At 39.3% G+C, this 19,323-nt stretch overlaps 1 protein-coding gene across 1 annotated transcript in view; it reads left to right on the top strand.

The window, feature by feature from the left end:
* The first annotated feature begins 18,223 nt into the window (after positions 1–18,223).
* The window catches only part of LOC122328429 (XK-related protein 7-like), a 54,440-nt gene continuing 53,340 nt past the window's right edge, over positions 18,224–19,323 (top strand). Inside the window, exon 1 of the mRNA XM_043224119.1 lies at positions 18,224–18,792. Within this exon, the coding sequence (XP_043080054.1) occupies positions 18,317–18,792 (476 nt within the window). The 5' untranslated portion in view covers positions 18,224–18,316. The remainder of the gene's footprint in view (positions 18,793–19,323) is intronic.

The raw sequence follows: 19,323 nt of genomic DNA, 5'->3' as shown, positions 1-19,323 counted from the left end.
CAACTTAGCACAGATACAGGTCACCGGACAGGCTGCATCTGAATATATATACTTCCCAAATATAGTGGGTGAAAAAAAAAAAGTAAATTCATAAAAAAACCATTCCGACAAGCTCACCTGTTTAAATCTTTACTAACCCTGGAGGCCTTAGAAATGCATTTTTATATTACTAATATTGAAGGGATAGTTTCACAGGAAACATTCAAATTCTGTCATTAATTACATTTATGTTTGTATAGCTTTGTGCATCTTCCTAAGACAAATTAAGATATTTCTGAAGAAGCGCTTTATGACCCTTTAGATAATTATCACATTTAAAGCCCAGGAAGGTAGTAAGGGCATTGTTAAACTAGTCCACGAGTGGTTCAATTTTAATGTTCTGAGGCTATGAGAATACTTTTGTGTACATAAAGAAAACAATTCAACAATTTCTCTATGGTACTGTCTTAAACTTTTGTACCTCAACTGTCGTTTGGTAGCTTAAACAATTGAATATTAATACCCACAGTCTACATATTACAAAAAGTGTACCATTTGAAAAAGCACATGGCCTATTTGTTTTGAGGCGTTTCTCTTTCTGAGAGTGTACCTTTCTTGAATCGTGGTGAGGACGCTTGCTGTCTATGCAGGAGTCAGAAAGCTTTTAGGATTACGTCAAAATATTTAAATTTGTCTTCTGAAGATGACAGGACAGAGGGAGCTTACGACACAGAGACTTTTGTGTGTGAACTGTCCCTTTAATACTGCATAAACATCATTTTTAAGGGCTACAACGATTTTGGATGCAGCAAGAGATATCAGTCAGCATCCATCTATATTTACGCCTTTTTGAGAAAAAAACATGCATATTTCAATAAAGAGGCTACAGCAGTCAATGTATACACATACAGCAGAAGAGCTATTTATTACTTTTTAAGCAGGTGTCAAGTTTAAGTCAAAACTGAGAATAAACCTGAAGGCTTTATCAGTAGTTACATTGCATAGGATGCCACAACGTTTTACTGTCCCTTCATATATGTATAGCCTTTAAATAGCTCTCCACTAAATATACATTTTGTCATTTGATAGGCGTAGATGTCAGCTGTACTATATACATACCTGGTAGGCCTAAGCGCACTATATCCTATATTTGTTTGCTGTAAAATGAGATGTCAGTGTGTGGAAGAACACATGGGAATGTTATATGTATGTGATGTTGTGGTAGTACAGTTGCTGCGCTGGATCGCTGGGTGTTTACTGACCTGAAGAAAAGCCTTGACAGCATCTATATGAATGATTCAGACATCAAGTAAAAACCCTCTAGACCCATCGCTATTATTCTCTCACCTTTACCTCCCAGTGGAGTTAGTTTGAGCGTGTGTGTGTGTGTGTGTGTGTGTGTGTGTGAGCTTGCTGAGGTTCCTTTGTTGGTCCCCTCAGAGACATTTACAGAGTTTGTATGAAAAACAGGAAACAGTGCTCATGGTGATGCAAAGAAACAGGAGCTTGGGAGGAACAGTGAGAGAGACAGAGAGAGAGAGACAAACAGCTGGGAGCAGAAGAATTCAGTGTATGTAGAGCTCTAAAGCTGTTTTTGCATGGCGCATTCACTTGGTGTCATTTAAGACATATTAAAAGTTGTTTAAATGATAATATATGTTTGTAAGTGGTTTGTAGCCTCCCTGAATTATTATATATATGTGTGTGTGTGTGTGTGTTTTGAGAATGATTTTGCAAATGAGACTTTTACATTTAATCTAATTCAAAGCACTTTTTATTTTACGACTTTATTTCGCGTGATGAATCCACCTCAATACCATTTCTCATTTTTCTGTTTTATTTTTAGAAGTTCAAGAACTGAAAGCCCATCAGAGACCATAGTAACCTCAAACTTAGTGGGATGCTTCCGACTCAGGTGAAGCGCACTCAGAGCTGTCAGATACTGGGTGGCGCTATAATATAAAAGCGTTGTGTTGCAGTTCATAACTTCAAGAACCATAAGGGCTCCTTTTTTTTCTGGATCGACCCACAAAAATATATCATTTTGCACACGTTGCACTCAAATTGCACCATTTAGAATTTTCTAGAAAAGCCCACTTTTCTTCTATTCCCCATGATAAACAAGCTATGAATCACGAGATGGTTTCCAGGTCTCATATTCCTGGCTGGCAGACTCTGATTTCAGTGGTTGTATGCGTGCAGGGCTTGTTTGGAGACACCGTTGGTCATGGGTGCATGTGGAGGCGAGGTCAGGAAGGTTTGGTCTCTGTGGTGTTTGAATCTGAAGCTGTGAGGCTGAGGATGGCCGCATCAGCCCAGTGGAACGTCCTCCAGCGGTACACCAGAACCACTTTATATCTGTATATATATTTCTACCTTTCTCTCTTCCTCCCTCCTGGGGAAGCTCTGTGGTGTGGCGTGTTGCAGCGCGGAGGCCCATAAGAGCAGCCATGCTGACCTGCCGACCACAGATCAGGCCGTCCCGCGCTCTGTGCTATCTCATTCACACTGATTATACCTCACGCTGCCATTAGAACAGCTGCGGACTACTGACCGCTGATAGATCCTTGTTTGTGTGCATTCTAGTCCATTGATTCCAGATACGCAGCCAAAATTGCTTACATTATTCCACCCTAATCGCTTTCCTCTACAATGTATTCACCCTCAGGCCGTTCGAGATGTAGTTAGCGTTTGCTTGCTCGTCAGAACACGTTTGAAGAAATTTACGCTTCAAACCATTTCTTTTACTGAATTAAAATCACGAGTCCTCTGTTTAGAATATTGCCAGTCGCCAGTCAATAAAATGCATGTAGGTCTGAAATTTGCAGAAATCAAGCACTGCTACACACAAAAAACAGTCTGAAACATGTCCCCTAAACAAACATGTCTGTTGATTTTTTGATGAGAAAGGTCAACAGGTGATTGACCTTTTTAATTGGACAAAGTGTGTTTGATAGGTCAGAGGCAACAGTTTAAAGTTAAAATGCCTCAATGGATTTGTTAGTTACAAACACACACAATGTTAACTGATGAATTGTTGTGTACGCGTTTTTAAGCTGTTTGGACTCATTCTGCGGCACCCATTCACTGCAGAGGATCAGGTGGTTTTCCCAAACCAGTTCTGAGGAAGAAACAAAGTCATCTGTACCTTGGGTGGTCTGAGAAGTACATTTTCAGAAAATGTTCATTTCTGGGTGAGCAGTTCCTTTGATTCAATTCTGTATTCAAATGTCGGTTTCATTTTTACTTAGTAAATGTCTGCAAAACTGAAGTAATGGATGCACTGAAAATGTAGCTGTTCTATCACGCGTAAAATATGCATAAGCGGAATCTCTTTCTTTTTACGTTGCATTGCACAGTTATTTCACAGTATTACCGTATTCTTCATCAAACAAATCACGAGACATAGAAGCGTCTTTCAGAAACATGAAAAATAGATCTGGCCCATCTTCTCAAACAGCTATCAGTTTCAACTTTTCAGCGTGTACAATTGCAATGTGTAATTTGTTTTCTTGGCAGCGTTGTGGAGTTGTTATGCTAAATCGCTAACTTTTTTTTTTTTAGCGCTTCACCAGTGGTGAATGTTAGGGAGCAGATGGTAAAATGCTTTCTGAGTGTTATTTTAGGATTATTTTTGGTCCTCTGTTTGCGATATTTTATTTTTAAATGATTAAAAAAATCTAACAACCGTGGTAGAGTTTATATAATGAGTGCTACGTTCTTGAAAGAGCTGTCTGCAGGCTTTATCTGAGGTTAGCTAAGGTCAGACGATTGCTGCAAGTGAGGAATCGTAAGTGAGGAAGGGTGTTGACTTTGTGAATTTAGCTTGAGACTTGTTGCTTCCTGCATTAAACGGAAATTTATTTGTACAGCAGGTGTTTTAGTCTTTTTATCTCTTTTACACACACACACAAATCTTTTGTCTAAACAGAGACACATACAAGCCTTTCCTGAGGTCTGCTGACAGGATGTTCTCCTAGACCCAGCAACAAACTTTCTGCAGGAAAAAACACAGGCACACACGCACACACATACAACCAAGCAAAAGTAAGGTGGCCTGCACAAGCTAAAGACTCTTTTCACGTCATCTACTTTAACTTGTTTTACTGTGCAATTATTGATGCATGTTGGTTCATATTGTTCCATCCACAGTTTTACACCTGTTAGATGCATTTCTTTTGATCTGCAATGCGTCTGTATGCTGTTTCACAATGGAGCCCATCTATATTTGATATTATGTCTAGACAGTGTTATCACACCTCCTCATCTCAGCAGAAAGGAAGGGGTCCACAGAAACCATACTCATTACTTTTGTGTACAGTGCGTTGTGTGTGAGAGAGGATTAATAGGACTGTAAGCAAGCAAAGCAAACATTTGTTGTGCCTTTGCATAAATTATCATGATAACCGCAGCAAAAACTTTTTATAGGACCTGGGACAACATTTATTTAGTTATTTATTTTCATTGCCTTGGAGATTCAGTAGGATCACTGCAAAAGAATTAATCATTTTCATCTATTTAGTTTTTTCCAAGTAAAATATACTGATCGTGCTGGCAAAAATATCAAATTAAATTCTAAATGAAAACTTTATTATTAAGCGTATGTATATGTGTATTTTCTGGAAAAAAAGTACTATTTATATATAAATAAATAAAATAAAATAAATGTATAAAATATATACATGTTGCACTAAAATGTGCAGATGCAACAGTTATAAATAAAAAGTAAATAAATTAAATTAAATGTTATTAATGATGCAGTATTCTGATAATATGCACATTCTCTAACTACATAACTACATTGCTTTTTGGTTGTTTTTTTAGTAATAATATGTAATATTATTAGAATTTAAAATGATTGTCTTCTCACTGAACATATTTTAAATGTCATGTATTTATGTGTTGCAAGCTGAATTTTTCAGCATCATTTTCCACTGCCACATGATCCTTCAAAAATCATTCTTGGTATTTTTTTTTTTTTTTTTATTGATATTTTTATATTTGAAAAAAAAAAATTATTTTTGAAAATGATTTTTACAGTGCTACAGTGTAGTGCTAGGATGCTGGCCACCCTCATTTGCAGGGCCCAGGACTACATTTTTATCATGTCCTTTGTCTTATAGTCCAGTCCGATCTTCTCCACTCCTGGCGTGGTGCGAGGTTTGACAAACTTAACATCACATTCCCTCTTTTGAAGACAAATTTCAATAAAATTTACACCTAGACTAAAATGAAGAGGTTTGATCTTGAAAGGATACTTTGAAAAGCAAGGTCAGACAAGGTTTTGATGAGTGTCGTGCATATTTGAGAGGCCCGTGATGCACTGCTCTCCCAGCAGAGGCATTCTGGGCCATATGGTGACTGTGAGTGTAGCATATGGACAGGGTGTACGTCTCATATCACCCCTCCAGATTCATTATAGTTGGACATACCAAACTACTTTTGCACCTCGGTCTTCTCTTTTTTTGTATTTTTTTTTCACACTTTCAGTTATTCTGTTTTGGTCATTGTAAACCTGCAGCTACTTTTTCGATCCTGTTCTGACTTGAAGTGATGGGTGAAAACTCTTAGTCTTTTGGCAGCATGCCACTCTGTCTCATTTGTCCTCTCTGTCTCTCTCTCTCTCTCAGTTGTTGTGTTCTGTTGTGTTGTACTGGACAGGCAGCTGCAGCAGAGCTGATAAGAGCTCTGACCTTGGCAGATGGAGTGACTCCTAGAGAGAGCTAATCATGTACTTCCCTCCTCCTGAGAGAGAGAGAGAGAGAGAGAGAGAGAGAGAGAGAGAGAGAGATAGCGCAGGTGTACATTCTAATGTCAACCACAGTGTGGCAGCATCTCAGTGTGTGTCGCTCTGTCTTACATGCAGCATTAAAATAAGGTTTATGGAAGGAAATCAGTTGCATTAATGCGTTTGTGTATTTATGGACTGTGAAGTCATATTTCAATCAATAAGTAAATAATGTACACTACCATGCAAGTTTGGCTCATTAGGATTCAAAAATATTTAATCAATACTTTAATTAAACAAGTACACATTCAATTAATCAGAAGTGACTGTACTGTTGTAAGTACATTATATTGCTACAAACTATTTGATTTCAAATGTTTTTTTTGCATATAATTATTTTACATATTAATAAAATCCTGAAAAGTATCATGGTTTAGAGACAGAGAGAGAGAGAGAGAGAGAGAGAGAGAGAGAGAGAGAGAGAGAGAGAGAGAGAGAGAGAGAGAGACAGAGACAGAGACAGAGACAGAGAGAGAGAGAGAGAGAGAGAGAGAGAGAGAGAGAGAGAGAGAGAGAGAGAGAGAGAGAGAGAGAGAGAGAGAGAGAGAGAGAGAGAGAGAGAGAGAGAGAGAGAGAGAGAGAGAGAGAGAGAGAGACAGAGAGAGAGAGAGAGAGAGAGAGAGAGAGAGAGAGACAGAGAGACAGAGAGAGAGAGAGAGAGAGAGAGAGAGAGAGAGGAGAGAGACAGAGAGAGAGAGAGAGAGAGAGAGAGAGAGAGAGAGAGAGAAAGAGAGAGAGAGAATGTTTGAATGAGAATCAAACCAGCAAAATAGAATGATTTTAGAATAATTCCTATTTTTACTATGTATTTAATCAAATAAATATAGCCTGAAATGACTAAAAAATGACCAACCCCAAACTTGTGAACTAGAGTACATATTGTTTAAAACAAGATTCTGTAAAATACAAATAACACGGTGATTTACAATTCAACTTTAAACACACTATACTTAAGATTTTATTACATTTTAAGTTTCAACATAATTCTGATTGCTCTAACGAGGTGAATGGCTTCTATGCTTCATCTGAACCTCTGTTCTGGGCATATATACGTAAGCTTGGTGTATGGATATAAAATCCCATCAGATCGCTTTATGGCAAAAGATCTCATTTTGATTTACATAAAATGAACTATGTTGGCTGTGTAAGGAGGCCAGCTGGCATGAGCTGTGCAGGTAAACTGTTACATCTCAAGCTTCATTTAAGGACATTACAGCATGATTGTGTAATGTCTGTGAATTACTACAAGACACTGGAAGCGGTATGCATGGGTGAACCGTGTACTCATGTAGGCCAAGCCATTATGATGTCATTCTGCCTCACATCTCTCTGTTACACACATCCATAAAGATATATAGATCCTTCTCGTCTCTGTTTTTACAGTCACCTTCTTCCCTCCCCAAGTCGGGTAGAGTAAATGCTCTCTCTCCCTCTCTCTGTCCTCCTGGGGTTGCCTGTGAATGACGATAGTCTTCTGCTTCAGTGCTTTGATGAGATTTTGCGGTGTTGGTGTCACTTCTGCAGTCACACACCGCTCCGTGTGCCTATATGCGCTTGCTCCTGTTCATTTCTCTCTGTAATGTCACTCCGCTTGCCAGATATTGGATCAATGCGCAGCATAAAATGCAGCTTTAACTGCAAAGGTTGTAACATTGATAGCTCTGATCAATATTTGTGTTTGTTGTAAAAAACACAAGCTTACGGGCTGATTTCTTTGCCATGTGGATTCTAAGCCTTTCCCGTTTGAAGTTCTGAACAAAAGAAAACATTCAAGAGAAAATTACTGTTGAAATCGTTATGTGGTTCGGCTCCAAGCTTCATTAGGGAACAACAGACAAACTTCATTTCACAGTAAAGACTCTGATATTGGCCCGTATATAATCAAAAGAGACATTTATACCCTTGAATAATACCGAAGTTTCCAATTAGCATCTATTCTTAAACCCATACAGTAATGCACACCTAACATAATATTTTCACTATCAATATCTTCTTTAGTCTAAACTCATTCATCAAAATGTCTGTGGCAGTTGAGTGGCATCCAAGTTATTGTAGAAACATGTCTTGTGTCTCGTGTAGCCAGACTTTTCCGATCGAGGACATAGAAAATATGTTTTGTTTTTACATGTGGTTTAGGGGTGAGTATATCTGAAGTAGTTCATATAATAACACCAGCCTGACAAAAAAAATACCCCACAAATTATATATATATATATATATATATAACTGAATGTAAATAAAGTTTGTCAAGACTAACCTGTAGGTCTGTTGCTGGCTTGAAAAACTCTTATAAAGGTTGAAACTTGCAGTGTAGATAGATGGATAAACAGACAGACAGACAGACAGACAGATAGATAGATAGATAGATAGATAGATAGATAGATAGATAGACAGACGATAGATAAATAGATAGATAGATAGATAGATAGATAGATAGATAGATAGATAGATAGATAGATAGATAGATAGATAGATAGATAGATTCCCTCTCTCAAATCTCCACACATCATTCTCTTCTTTCATTTCTCTCTTCTGAATAAAGAAGTATTTAATTGCAGATGATATGCACCAACCGGTGGTTTCTATTTAATACTCTTCAGTTAAAACACTTAGCACTGAGTGCCTGTGTGTGTTCCCTCCTGTAATCTCACACACGCTGAGCTGCTTTAACTGGAAGAAGACACTTTTGATGAACCAGCAGCATCGGTTCTGGGCATAGCCCCAACAGCTCGCTTGAGTAATTAAACTAAAGGAATTAAAAGGCAAATGAAAACACAAAATGAAATAAATAAAGGAGCAATAACAGCCACTCAATAACGCGAGTGCTGAGTGTGAAAGTCCAGGAGGTATGGAAGTCTGCGTGTGTTTGGCGAGGAGAGTCGGGAGACTATTTTCATTAGGATATAGGCCTGAATGCAGCAGAAATGCTGACGGGGGCATCCATAGCTTCCTAAAGCTAATCTTCCTCACTTGATAAAAACTTCTCCCTCCTCTCTGTTAACGGCACATTAATTCATTGCCGAGCGCTCAGCACTCCTCCTCGCTTTGCTGCCCTTCTGTCTTCCTGTCTCACTATTTAACCTCATACCGCCACGGTACCATATCCTCCCTCTACAAAAGGCTCCTGTCCATTAAAATTAGTCATTCTGCTTTATCTTTCATCTCCTTCACTTTTCTTTTAAGGAATTATTATCTCTCTTTTTCTCCCTTCCCTTCTATCTATGCAAAAATATACTTTATATGCGTGATTTAACTGCAATTTGCAACCTGAAAAGAAAGAGCTCTGACATATTGCATCTATGTTCACCCAAAAACGAATTGTGTCTTTCTTTCCTAAATGATAGGAGAATAACAACATAGGAGATATCAATAAAACAGTCCATTCGTGTAACTGTAAACCCATATCGAGTCTGAAGCTGAACAGACTGATATCGAAGCTCATTAGGTTATGATGTGGCCAGCTGTCACTAATGATATAATCATATAAAATTATAACAGATGACATGACTTCTGTTAATCAGAAACAATTTATGTAGGGCTGTATTACCTTTTAAAACATATTACGCTTTGGTTATGTGATTCGCAAAAAAACTAAATGCAATCTAAAGTGAGGAAAAGCTCTGTTCTGCAGCTATGCCTCATCAAACCATTTCCTTACAAAAGCGTATATATGATGATAAGGCTAGATAGCTTCTGCTCTCTCTTCCTCTAGGCTGTTTAGACGTTAGAAAATAGAACTGAAGACGCCAGATTTTCAATCGGATCCGTTTTTGAACTGGTCCAACTACAGCGGTTTGCAAGTCGGTTTTGCGATTCAGTGTAAATGATTCATACCATGATCACTCACACACTAAATCGTTTGAATTGTTTCTAACTTTGTAAAACAGTAACTTTTTACCACCAAGGATAACACAGAGAACGAGAAGCTTGCTGGAACTGGATACATCAACTGAAACTAAATTTGACAGGACATGTTCGACATCGGCACGTGCCTCAAACAACTCACTTTAGGTAAACACATTTTTCTCATTACCATCTTAGCTCATGTTTTGGCAATGTCTGTATTTTTGAAGAACCTTATTTAGCAAATATCACGCACATGGCATGAGCCTAGCAGCTTTAGTGTCTGCGATTGTTCCCTTTCGATACTTTTCTCGTACTGCGTCTTGCTAAAGACATTATGGGAAAAACTGAACTGAAGCCTTTAGGATCAGTTCATGCAGTGTAATGAAAACAAGCCAATGGTGCAGAAGCGATGCTGCGCGAACCTATGGCTGCAAAGCCCACCTAAGCCCGCCAAAAAGGGTGGGGCCACTAGCTATATAAGCGGGTTTAGATTGCTATTCCTTCAGTTACGACAACAATCTTCGTTGACCTCCACTGAACTCTTGCAGTTGATCAAGCCCCGAGACGGGAATGCGACTGGTGCCTGCCTGCTTCGGGCAAAACGTTTCCCCTGCCCACAAAAAAAGAGGGATAGTGCCCAATGTAATGCTGGACCCTTCACTGCTGGCTTCGTCCAGAGCTTCGTCAATATTGTGTATGTTGCAAATACTGGGTCCTTTCGAGCACCCAAGCAGCGCCTTACTGTGAAAGCACAAAAAATGTTCCCAAAAAGGATTGCGGTCTATGACCCATTCTAAATCTGAGGCATCTGAATCACGCTCTTATAAAACAGCCGTTCAGAATGAATAAACTGAAACAGATCCTCTCGCACATCCTCTCAGAGGACTGGCTCTTTTACCTGGATCTGAAAAACGCTTATTTTCACTTCTTGCGCAGCAAAAATTGGAGTTGAAATTTCGGTGTTAAACATGGGTGAAGTTCGGAGTAGATTTTACCACCGAAAGGAGTCATTTTAACACATTCAGAGTAAAATGGCGTTTGGTGTTGAAGTTGTTTATCAGTGTTAAAGATGTAGTTAGACTCCGCCCACTCTGTTCAAATCACCGCTGGTGAAATCCACGAAGACGCCGCCATTATCTTCGAGTGGGTTTAAAAGGTAAGTTACATTTAAATCATACTTAAGTATCATGCTAAGCCAACCGTAAAATGTAGGATATTCGTGCCGTGCACATAAACGTTATATTAAAATGTGGAAGTAAACGCACGCACAGCCTGGTTATATTATGCACATCGTGGCCGCGGTTTGCGATGCTCGTTCATTTCGATTTAATTGAAACAAGGAATCAAGTTATTACAGTGTGACCACTGTTTCATTAAAATGCGGGAACGAATTTTCTTTTTTTTTTTACAAAGCCGTTTATTGTCAGGACTAGCACCGTCGATGACGTGATTAGCTAGCTAGCTACTGAAGCTGTGTAAAACTTTATAAAGGAAAACGTTAGTTTTACAAATTTAAAGTGATTTATATATATATATATATATATATATATATATATATATATATATATATATATATATAGAGAGAGAGAGAGAGAGAGAGAGAGAGAGAACGTTCATTTAAAACGTTTACCTGATGCGTATACGTTTATATAGTCTTTCAGACTTGTATATGCAATAGGCACCTTGTAGAAATGACGGTAAATTGCACTGTACTTTTTTTTTTCTCCATTGCCGATTATATATTTTATGTTTGTTAAAACATTTTGTGGTTAAATAATCGGCACTGTAGATAAAGTACGGTGCAGCGTGCCTGCAACCTGACTAATGTTATTGCACATCTGTACATAGGGACATAGGGCAAGTTACTTCCTGGGTTTGTGACGTTATAAACCCCGCTCCCAGAAACATGTAACAAAGGGGCAAGGCCATGTTACACTGTTTTAGAGAAGAGGAAGAGACACGCATCTATTCATATATGAATCATGATTCTGTCTTCTGATGATTTTAATGAATTCACAAGTTTTAAAGCAGCAGTACAGAAGCAGTATATAAATAGCAAAGTCTAAAAGTGTGAGAAAAACGTACTATTAAAGGAATAGTTTAACGAACGCAGTCTGAGTTTTTTTTTTTTAAAAAAGGTACCGTAGCTCTTTCAAGCTTCGTAATGCTTGTGGATTTCTAGTTTTAAAACTATAAGGTAAATAGTCAGTTGTCTGAGTTGTAATTTTTCAACTAGAAGTATTTTTGTTGCAAAGGCGTCGATCTGCTCCGGAGGTGATGGATTCGGGGAGTTAAATATGGGGTCATTTACATTTTTAATGAATCAATCGGGTTCAAATTGATAAGCAATATAGAGGATGTCATTCTTTAGCTGAGAGGCCAGACATTTAGACGTGCTCTAGAGGCGATTTAAATCACAACACACTGGACTAGCTAACCAATCAAAATCCATTGCTTATTTCTCATAGAGGGCTTCATGAAAACAGAAAATCATAAGCAGGTTTATAGGAAAAGGGACATAGAGTGTGGAATAAAAGTGAATTATGTAAAAATGTTTTTAATGAAGCATTAACATGTTAGACTGCACCCCATAAACACAATCAAGTCTACAAAAAACCCTTTTAACAACAACTCAATCAACTGAACACTCTGTACTTCTATCCTCGCAGCCTCGTCTTCCTGTCAAAAATTAAATATGGCACTGCCATGTCTATTCTTTTCTTAATAACAGCTTTGAGCATTTTAGCTAATTTAGCACTTGTTTAAGTATCTGGTATTTAGATGCTTGCCAAACACAGCTAATAGTTTGAGAAACAACTAACAGGTTACAAACACATTTGATTAAGGAAATAGATGTGGCATCAACATGATTTGCTGAACAGATGTGCCTCATTTGGAGTTAATACATTGTTTAGACTGCTTGAAACAACAGCATACCCTTCTGCACCAGACATCAATACTTGTAAATGACACATTTTCCCTTTATTGCTTTAGAAGTAGGGTCACATATTACATTGAAAGTACAAAGTTCACATTATGGTATAATTAGCCTACATAAGTTCCGAGTAATATGAATGAAGAACGTTAGCCTAATGTGTAATAATTTGCGGAGCTTCTAGTAATTAAAAATTGTAATTAGTGGTGCCTGCTAAGGCAATTGCCACTATTATTGTTGTTCATACTTATTAGTGGTCCTGGCGATGTTAGATATGGTAAAAAAAATTATGATGGTAATAATAAGTGAAAAAAGTGTTAATGTTTTTGTCAGTTAAGTCTTTGTTATATTGTATCTGATTAGGTATTCTATGTATGGGCAAAGTCACTTTAAGATAAGTCAAGTCAACATCAAATTCTCCCAAATTGTTTACTAAGCTTACGATTAAATCATGGATGATTTAAGCTTAGAAATCTGACAACAGTGTGCAATAATTGTTTCTATTGCTCGAAGAGCATTATAAAAAAGCTTATTTCTCAGGCGAGATCAGTCAGTGCGTAGTCCGAGGCGCACATCTCAGAATGCTGACTGTTTCTATAGCAACCGGAACTTCTAAGGGCAAATGCGGTGAGTGCACTGACTTCACTGATCAGTGATTGGCTATTTTATTTTGAAGGCGGGGCTTCTTGTGATTGATCGTATTCTATAGTCTTTGGGATGGGTTACATGCAACACAAACCCAGTCATACTGTAAGTAGCACAGGTAGGTAGCAATTTTCAGCAATAAATTATATGGGTCAAATGTATAAATGTTTCTTTTATGCCAAAAATCATTAGGATATGAAGTAAAGATCATGTATGATGAAGTTATTTAGTTAATTTCTTGATAAATCTATCAAAACATGTTTTATTATTACAGTTTGTATAACTAAGAACTTTATTTGAACAACTTCTAAGGTGAATTATCAATATTTACGCAACATTTTGATTTCTTTGCACCGTCAGATTCTAGATTTTCAAACCGTTGTTTATCTTGTTATCCTAACAAACCATACATCAGTGGAAAGCTTATTTATTCTGCTTTACCCTTATGACTGGTTTTGTGGTCCAGGAGTCACATATATTAGAAATGACCTACAGTTCATGTTGACAGTCAAAAGCTGTGTTTGCACTGGCAGTCATGAAATCGCAAAAGGAGTCTTTTGCAGACTTCAAATGGAGTTGGGAATATTTAGGTACGACCATGTAACTCTCGTAGGAATTGACCACACAAGGTTAAAGCTCAAACTGGTGTTGAAAGGGCGTAGAATGTAAAAACATTTTCAGTTCCAAAACACTGAATGAGAATGATGCACTTGATGGCAGCATCACTGCTGCTGTTGGTTCCTATAGGTGCAAATTACTTTTGCATTGCCATATGTATTTTGTTCTTTAGCATACAATTAAACAGTCGTCAAGTTATAGATTACACAATCTGATAGTTATGTGCTGTTTTAAAAGATATCGACCTCCTAAATATAGTTTGTGTACACTATAGAACTAGTAATATTAACTGAACCCGCCTGAATGTATAGAGTTCATTGCTTTTTAGAAACTTAGCTTTAACTGTTTCAAATTATGTGTCGCTTGACTGGCTACAGCTTCAAAGTATCTTCCAGAGACACCTGGGGTTTTTTGGTTTGTTTGTTTTCCCACGCTGTTTTCTTTTGTGTCTTTGCTCCGTTGGATTTTCAGAGTTGCCTTCGGTCCCCCCCCATGCCTCTTCTTTGAACCGTCTTCTCCCGACGTCAGGCTGTCGTGGCGGATCACCAGATCGGTGCTGCAGCAGTGGCTTGGCAGTCGCCTTACCGGGTGAGAGGACCAGACAAACAACGGCGAGCAGACATGGCAGCTGACAGCCTGCACGAGATTCCTGCCGCTGACACACAAACAAACTGGCGTCTCAAACACGAGACTAGCGTAACATCGCATGCCTTCCAGCGATAGAGTAATACATTGCGTGCATATCGTGACAAACAGCGGCTTAGACAGCCTGGGCTGTTGAATATGTTAAAATAGATTATATGTATTATATAAATATGGCGAGTAACATTATTAATTCATTGTGCTTTGTGGGTTTTTAAGACCCTAGTTGTATTTGTGACAGAGGTGGAGATAAGACATGACAGACGCGCTGAGTCTTCAGTGTATCACATAATAAACATATCCATGTTTCCAGTTAAATGCCATCTTCTGTTAACTACCATTTATGATAAGTCACTCGCTCTTCTGTTGTGAGGAAAGTAGCCTTCACTACAGTGTTTTGACATGCTGTGATGCTTGTGACATCTGCAAGACTCTGTAATGCCTGAACCTGTACTGTCAGCCATGTTTCTAACTAATAAAATGAGCTAATGAGACCTAGCCTAGCACATGTTGTGAGAGTTGCGCAAGGTAAAATAATGAGGGTAAATTAAAGCATTAATCCAACAGGTGCATCTGTAGGACTAAAACGCCAATGACGTTTATCCTGCACCATCTAAAATTACAACAACCTCAGTTAGCTCCTGATTCTTCTTCTGCTGCTGTTCACTGGCATTTAGCAAATTATTCTGTTCGTGTGTCACTTCAGGAACTGCTTAGTAGCATACAATAACAACAAATACAAATCACCTGAGGAAAAACTGTCCATTTAATTTTTCAAGAGATGCTTGAAGTTGGCGATACGTCCACGACATGCTGAAGAAATGAAAATACCCCCATGACATACATGAAAGCACCCTGTCGCAGATGCAGAGAGGTGGAGCTGGGGAAGATGGAGGGTTCCTGAAGGGCACTGCAAAGGCTACAGTAGCACTAGCCCAGTATTTCAGTGCTGAGCAGTAAGCTCATTTGTCTTGATGTGAAGGAACATCGACGTTTTCACAAATTCACTTTTCTGTAGTTTAGTAGCACTACTGTTTTAAGAAACTTGCACTTTGAAACCTGTTTTCATATGTTTGCGTTTTCAGGCGCCGTTATCATGTAACGCCAAAACGCATAAAAAGTTTTTAGTTTTAGAAAGCAGCGTCATGTAAACACCTTCTTAATTGAACATGGCCAGACTTTTGAAATGAGCACCGATGTTTTGCCACCGCAGGATAAAATGTGCTGGGGTGATCTTTTTTTATGAGTGTCTTTGGTTTAGGAAGAAGCGCATACGCATAGCGGCACGTAACAGTCGTTTCCTTCAGTTCACGAACATCAGCATGATGAGACCCCAGAAACAGTGATGGAAACAGCTGAGGAGATGAATTTGAAATTCCGCTGACACAAGAACCAATACAAAGTGAATACAGTCCGATTCATTGGTCATATGATTATGCCAGAGGGGTGAAAAAGCAGACGAAAGCAAGGTGCAAATGCGAGCCTTCCCGCAGCAGGGTCTTCACAACACAATAACTCTCACAGCGCTATTCAGACAACTGCTGGCAATGGAAACACCAGCATAAGAAAGCACTGACTCACCTGAAAAAGCTTTGATTAATACCCATGTACTCAAGTACTCTGACCCCACCAAACAGCCCATTATTCAGACAGATGCTCAAAAAGATAGAGGTGCATGTCTGCTTCAAAAGACTCAGTCAGTCACTCATGCGGTTGTAACTGACACAGAAAAGGACAATAACGTCTTCTGAACCACAAGGGCTGGGGTGAGCTATCATTTACTGGACAATGGTCTCAAAGGGAACTGAAATTTTACACTGCTTCCGTGAACTTCCTTTTGATTTCACTGCACCTCTGACAGTGCTTTAGCGGCTAGACCGGATCAGAGTCTGCTCTGTGTCAAAGCGAATGCTGTATATCTGATTCGAGCAGTAATGGTAAGCATTATTTATCTCTGCTGGAAGTTAAAAGAGCCTACCCTGCAACTCTGCCAGTACGAATCTCAAAGTAAGCTAGAACACTAATTGACTTAATGGAATAAGTGTAATTAGGTCTGCTGCTCATTTCTTACGGTCCATGAGCAATGCTTTCGGACTTCCATTCTGTCAGATAAGGGGTTTTAAGTTGAAAATGACCTTGGAATTGATTTTTCACCAATTCAAAAAACACGCCGGCCTATCCTTTTTGTTGTTGTTGTTGATTTCACCGACTCTTAAAGTTTCCACAAAAATCACATTCTCTTTTTATTTTCTGACCTTCACGTATGTTGCGGGAGAATTTTGGAAGAGTCTTTGCAAAGCTCTGAAATAAAATCTCTTTATAGCATGATATATATCAGTCTTCTAAGAGATTAGAATGTAGTGCAAATGCATTTTTTTAAAGCTTTTGTTCCACCTTTCAGAATGTTGTTACAGGAAAATGGTTCGTAACGACCCTCGAGCTTCTTTATTGGTATTGTTGTTGCTGCTGCTGTTGTTACTGCTATCATTGTGAGTCAACATCCACCAAACTGCTTACGCATTAGATATGGTACATTAGATTGGATGGTAACATGCAGCTCGTTGTCATAATGACAGTTCCAGTAGGACCTCGTGCTCGCCTCGCACTGTCAAACATTAAATATCGGGGAGAGCGGGAGAGAGCTCCCATCCCACCAATCAATAAACCATTTCCAATCCGTCACCACGAAAGCACGAGCGCTATCATTCTCCATTTATGGATCTCAAAGCACACGGAAAGCATACAATGTATTTAAAAAGCTGCCTCAACGAATGAATGAGTTTTAACTGTCTTGGGTTCATAAAGTCAGTCAAATAAGTCATGAAACATGTAAGACAACCCCTTCTTTTTACCATTTTAAGTACTTTCAGCTTTCAGGTTTGAGCAAAATCTGTCTTAAATATTATTAGAAGTACATCATACATTATGCATAGTGCTAAAAAACGGTGAGTGCTAAATAGAGGAACAAAGGATGTGAGATTACCTGATTAACAACGGACGAAGTCCTTAAATCTGAGGAATTTATTCATCTAAAACTGCTACTTAATTTTTTTTTTTTAATTAACTTTTCAGATTGCCCATGCACAAACTGACGTCAGAACTGAACAGCTTTGTTATTTTGATGAATTATTTATCAGTAGCTTGGCACACAATTACGCACTGTTAAATTCTGACTCTATACAGATTTTCGAACAAAAAAAAAATTAAATGCGAAGCTGTTAATTTTCCCTCTAGAACGCGAAAATGGGTCAAAAACCATAACACGGATACAAATTAATTACTATAGATGAAAGCATTCGTCGAAACACTTTCTATTTATTTTCCTAATGAATATAATTCACAACATAAAACATACGGAAGGCTATTCGCGTTTTTGCGGAATTAAGGAATAAATAAATAACCGGGAACGCGATTAAAATACTAAACATGCATTAAAATGATTTTCAATATGAAAAAGTAGCAAAAATTGGATAGCACGTTTTCGAGTTGCAAAAAAAAAAAAACTCCGCAAGGTTAGATGTTCAGTGTGCTATTTAAATTGATTTTTTTTTCCTACACGTTTTGGTCGTTTATAAAGAAAAACCAAAAGTCTCATAAGACGCTGGGTATCTTTGCAGCCCTCCTAACGAAAGGTTTGTGATTGTATCCCAGCACAAACCAATTATATCCCCGAGGTCTGTCCGTTATCCCTCCCCTTCCCCCTTCCCCTTCCCCTCTCTCTCCCTCTCTCTCTCTCTCTCTCTCTCTCTCTCTCTCTCTCCCAACTCTCCCATGAGCTTTCACACACTCTCTCCAGCACACACATCCCCCTCCCCTCTCATTGTACTTCGCTTTCCTTTGCCCACTCTCTTTCTACAACAAACATGGCCGCTAAATCGGATGGAGCAGCCGTGTGTGAGAGCGCTTCTCGGTGTCTGCTTGGCCCTGAGCAGAGCGCGGCTCCTCTGCACCCTCGCGCCGAGAAGCGCTTCTCGCTGCTGGACTGCTGCTGGGTGCTGTGCGCCCTCTTGGTCTTCTTCTCCGACGGAGCCACCGACCTGTGGCTGGCAGCGGACTACTACGTGAGGCAGGACTATTGGTGGTTCGGGCTCACGTTAGTGTTCGTGGTGGTTCCCTCCGCGGTGGTTCAGGTGTTAAGTTTCAGGTGGTTCGTGTATGATTACTCGGAGATGAGCGCCTCCCCGAGCGGGGACGGATGCGATTTCAGCACCAAGGACAGCGACCGGAGGAGCGGCAGCGGCAGAACCCTGCCTGCGAACGGATCGCGGAAATGCTGCAGAGTGCTCGTGTGGCTCTTCCAGTCCATCATCCACATCTTGCAGCTCGGCCAGGTCTGGAGGTAAGATGCGTTACGCCTCGTATCCGAAACTTCTCATGGGCGTTCATTTCCGTGCGCGGCGTCTCCTTTCTTGGAATGGATGTTACTCTTATTGTGGCTCTCTGCTCGGTGATGCTTTGGGAGCAGATGGAAAGAGCTGCATCCCTGTCTGTCTACATCCCGACTCGTTTCTCTTGGCTGCGCGTCTGTGCTGGTTGCCAACATAGATGGTGTGCCAAGGTGGACAGAGCGCCCGGTGCCATCTCTGGTGGCCCCGCGGTCGCGTCACCCTCAGGTTATGTTGAGATGGATGTTGTTTTTGGCTTACTTTCGCTGTGTCCTTTGGAGCAAACAATTAAGTAATAAGAGCCGCTCAGTCGCCAATAAATGTGTGTTCTGAATCTTAAGACATCTGCGCTGTGGTACAGCACCCAAATGTGTTCAGTAAATCCTAAAACAGTGGGTCTGAACACAAATGTTATGTTGCAACCCAAACGTAATCTGCACTGAATTGTCTTCTTTCTTGTGTATTTTCATAGAAGGATGGTGGGT

This window comes from Puntigrus tetrazona, chromosome 23 (genome assembly GCF_018831695.1).
Source record: "Puntigrus tetrazona isolate hp1 chromosome 23, ASM1883169v1, whole genome shotgun sequence".
Lineage (NCBI taxonomy): Eukaryota > Metazoa > Chordata > Actinopteri > Cypriniformes > Cyprinidae > Puntigrus > Puntigrus tetrazona.
The sequence above is the reverse complement of the archived record's forward strand: the minus strand, read 5'-3'. Positions and strand labels throughout refer to the sequence as shown.